This window comes from Ostrinia furnacalis, unplaced genomic scaffold (assembly GCF_004193835.3).
Source record: "Ostrinia furnacalis isolate ACB-3 unplaced genomic scaffold, ASM419383v2 OfSCF0790, whole genome shotgun sequence".
Classification (NCBI taxonomy): Eukaryota; Metazoa; Arthropoda; class Insecta; order Lepidoptera; family Crambidae; genus Ostrinia; species Ostrinia furnacalis.
This window is the reverse complement of record NW_021131029.1, coordinates 1-4,576: the sequence shown is the minus strand read 5'-3', so window position 1 is coordinate 4,576 and position 4,576 is coordinate 1. Positions and strand designations below refer to the sequence as shown.

General features: G+C 43.2%; 1 protein-coding gene across 1 annotated transcript; it reads right to left on the bottom strand.

Annotated features, from left to right (window-relative positions):
* Nucleotides 1–710: 710 nt before the first annotated feature.
* LOC114350151 (zinc finger protein 615-like) lies at nt 711–4,498 on the bottom strand (the record flags this gene model as incomplete). Its single annotated transcript, XM_028300818.1, has 4 exons — nt 711–808; nt 1,419–1,483; nt 2,790–2,910; nt 4,403–4,498. Coding segments are annotated over 4 exons (380 nt in total), but the record flags the coding sequence as incomplete, so codon positions are not given.
* Nucleotides 4,499–4,576: the final 78 nt, after the last annotated feature.

Here is a 4,576-nt window from a genome sequence, read left to right as displayed (position 1 = left end):
TTTTTTTTATCAACTCTCGGCGAACAGACTTTACACGTCACTTATCTTATCACGCAGCGTGGAACGTCCACCCACAAAGTGAACCGACATCATAAAGCTAGCAGGAAGGCGCTGGACGCAGGCCACTACCAACCGGGCAACATGGAAAGCATTGGGGGAGGCCTATGTTCAGCAGTGGACGTCCTATGGCTGAGATGATGATGATNCGACATCATAAAGCTAGCAGGAAGGCGCTGGACGCAGGCCACTACCAACCGGGCAACATGGAAAGCATTGGGGGAGGCCTATGTTCAGCAGTGGACGTCCTATGGCTGAGATGATGATGATGGTGACACGTCACTTAGCGAACTACTTCCATGGAAATGACAAAGCTTGGAATCTTATTAAAGCACAAAAAACACTGAGGCAGTAAGCGGCCCGGTAGCGGGCCTGAGAGACGCATAAGATTGAGGAAAACTCGAAAAAATCAAGGACAGAGAGCGTTTCGGATTCATAACTGCCTCAGTGTATTTTGTGCTTTAGAGACACATTCCGGAACGAGATGGTTCGGCAGAACAATAATAGACTAGTCTAAATGTGATAATCTCAAGAAGCCCCGCCATATCTATCAGAGAATCGAAAGGTAATAACTTTAAAAGTGGAGACATGGGAAAATAATTAGTCAATTTTAAAATTTTTATGACATTAAAAAGGTCTAGGAAATAACTTACCTCCTCTGATGCGCTAATAAGCCGTGTTTAGCCGCGAAACCTTTACCGCAGTCGACGCAAAAGTGAATCTTTGGCCGGGGTGCGGCTACGTGGTGATTCTGGAAAAACAATCAAAATCAATGACCACTCATGAGATAAAGGTTCTTCTTCTTTTTTGATGATGTTGGCAATACATGTCGAGGTCGACTTGATTTGTGCCATTTTCAAGTATTTATGTGATACGAGTTACAAAATGAGATCAAGTAATGATATAATGAAGGATGATAGATGATACCCCTTCCCACCCTTTGAGTCTCAGTAAAGTTGTGGTGCTTCACTGAGACCTCCTATGGACAACTTGAGAGAACCAGAAGAATCACGATGCACTGCTCTGCTTCACTTGTCCACACTCATTCACGTTCACGAACACTTAATGGTTAATAATCCACCATTATTACACATTAATAGTCGCCCAAACACGAATTTGAGGAAATAAAACAAAACCGCTAACATGACGCTTCAGATTCCCGCCAAGAAGTCCGACATAAAGGTTCAGAGAATGCCAAAACATGCCAAACCAACGCGATCACAGCGATGGCGATCAATGCATTTAAGTCTGATCACCATCGCTGCACGTCGGCTGATCGCGTGTGATCGCGTTGGTTTGGCTGAACCTTAAGACACTACTTATCAAAGCCATACGAGAGAAGATAGTTGTGTAGAACTTACCGTAGCTATTACTTGCGTATGTACAACATTACTGGGATTGGAAGATATTATTTGAATGGGTTGAGCTGAAACAATAAAAGCACTTTAATTTTCTCAGTTCCCGTAGGTTAATCTCAATTGGTATATTTTTTTTATTAGAATCTAGGATGTGGGACAGTGTGAGTCACAATAGTCCAGCGCACGACGCGGTGATCAACACTAAGGCCCGGTTTTTTGATTCGTAGTTAAAATAACAAATTGTTAAATTTTGCTACTAATGGTTAAATATTAACAAAATGTTAACTAATAGTTTACAAAATGTATTAAAAGTCAAGCTAACCATTGTTCGAAAAACATTTTTTTCTAATATTTAACCACTTGTCATTTGACATCTGTCAAATTTGACCATTGGTTATTTTAACTACGAATCAAAAAACCGGGCCTTACACTACACTACACTAACCGTCCGGGCTATTGTCGCCTTTACTTAACATGCGTTGCGTTGCTCCAGCAGTGGACTTTAGGCTGAAATAATGGTTTCGTTTCGTTTCAACCAAAACGACGTCCACAACTGGCTAAAGCCGGGTCCAGACATGTATCATTTGCCCGATCCGATCACCGTATCCGTATCGTCGACGCGTATCATGATCGCATATTATGTGGACGGGTTATTACCCGTCGGATCGGGAAAATGATACATGTCTGGTCCCGGCTTTAGGAATTCCATAACGACCGGTCCGACACTGCCCGTATTCATTTATGCTTCCCGGCTGGAAATTTATACTACGACAAACGTTACTTCGACATAACGTTACTCCGACACTACTGAATATCGACATGACTTTACTTCGACACTACACTACTTAGACAAAGGCGTATATCGTTTGTCTGAGTAGTGTAGTGACGAGTAAATTCATGTCTACACTACTCAGACAAAGGCGTATATTCTTTGTTTGAATGAGTAGTGTAGTGTCGAAGTAGTCATGTCTACACTACTCAGACAAAGGATATACGCCAGTCTTTCCCAAAGTGGGCGATAACGCCCCCTTGTGGGCGCTGCAGGCTTAAAGGGGGGCGGTAAGAGACCCCGGAAAAAATCGGGGCATTGTGTTGAGGCTTGGGAAGCGTCATCTACTAGGAGGACTCTTAGACACCGACTGAGCTCGACTCTTGACTACAAAAATGGGGGCGCTAAAAAAGAATTTGATCTCAAAGTGGGCAGTAGACAAAATAAGTTTGGGAACCGCTGAATACGCCTTTGTCGGAGTATAAATTCTAGCCATGCTTCCCGCGACCTTCACTAGATCGTGAGTCCACCGAGTTACTCACAGCGTCTTCCGGTCCGTAGTGGAAATGATGATTAAAATATACTATTCAGTGATGAATGCTTACTCTGCGTAGCCTGCTGCGCCGCGGCGACCAGTCCGGGCTGAAGCGCGGCCGTCAGCGCGCACAGGTCCGTCACGCACGTGCGGTCGCCCGCGTGCAAGCGCACGTGAAGCGAGAGCGCCTCCTGGGTGGAACGATCGTGATTACAATGGTACCTATAGTCTGGTCTGCGAGCACGTAGAACTTTGTCCAATGACCCCAAGCTACCCATCCTTATCGCTCGCGCGTAATTATGTTGCTGTCGCGCTCGCACACTCACTGCGGGCACCCGCGGCACAGTCGCGACCGCAATATAATTATGCGCGAGCGATAAGGATGGGTAGCTTGGGGTCATTGGACAAAATTCTACGTGCTCACAGACCGGGCTTTAATAGTAAACGTGAAGCGATAGCGCTTCCTGGATGGAACGATCGTGATTACAACAGTGCTCATCCCAACTAATCCCAACTAATATTATAAATGCGAAAGTAACTCTGTCTGTCTGTCTGTCTGTTACGCTTTCCCGCTTAAACCTCGCAACCGATTTTGATGAAATTTGGCATAGAGATAGTTTGAGTCCCGGGAAAGAACATAGGATAGTTTTTATCCCGGTTTTTGAAACAGGGACGCGTGCGATAAAGTTTTTCTGTGACAGACAAAATTCCACGCGGGCGAAGCCGCGGGCGGAAAGCTAGTGTCTAAATAAATAGTCATTCATTTACAGCATGCACTGACAGCGCATCTTGGACACAACGAGCGCGATTACAACAATGCTCATTGCTGCGTAGTGCGAGTTTACGTCAAACGCATTCGATATCGACTGCGTTAAAAAATGTATGAAGGTTTTAGTTCTTGAAAGTTTCCGCTAGGGGCGCTGTACAATCCGTCATACATTTAATGTCACTTTTTTACGCAGTCGACATCGAATGGGTTTGAAGTACTCACACTACGCCCCCTGAATATTACGAGCGCGATTACAACGGCGATAACGTCAAAATGATCATAATATACGCGCAACTATGACGCCTCCTAGTGAAAACGAGCGTGATTACACTATTGCAATCACGCTCGTTTTCACTAAGAGTTAAAAAATGCTTATTTACACGCGACGACAGCGGCACCTGGAGGGAACGAGCGTGATTACAACGGTTCCTGCGTCAAAATGATCAAACATTCCACTGGTTACTGTGTTTTATAATTAAAAAGACGCAATGTTTCAACAAAAAATTGTAGTCTAATGTACTGTGGACTAAAGTGCAAGAAATCTTTATTATGTACAAGAGCAAATAAACTCCGCTTAATATCTATAGAGCAAATAAACTTTAGTGTATACTTACTTGACTAACACTAACTAAATATAATCTATAAGCTACCACCAATGCATTAAAAAACTAACAAACAAAATGTTTGTATTTACTTGAATTGCTAAAAAACTAATTAATCGTTTCTAAAGCCCCAGATTTTGCGATAAAAATGACCGTTTTAAAAGCCCCATAAACCCATATGTGCTCAAAGCCATAGTTTTCAATCTGTCAGTAAAATAACATTTGAACTGACACTCAGCACAGTTCATCTGTCAGTTTACTGACGCGAATCAAAAACTGTCACTTCGGTAAAATTATTCAAATCTCACAAACCTTAGTGTTAAAACATGACCCACACTCGGGACACGCGTAGCCGGGCGTAGTTTTCTCAGATACGATTTGCCCATCCGCACCTATCACCTGAAAGCACTAATTATGTTCAATCACAATGTTTTAGGTTTCATCAAATCTAATCTAAAATAATTAGAAAACATGAATTAGTCGTTC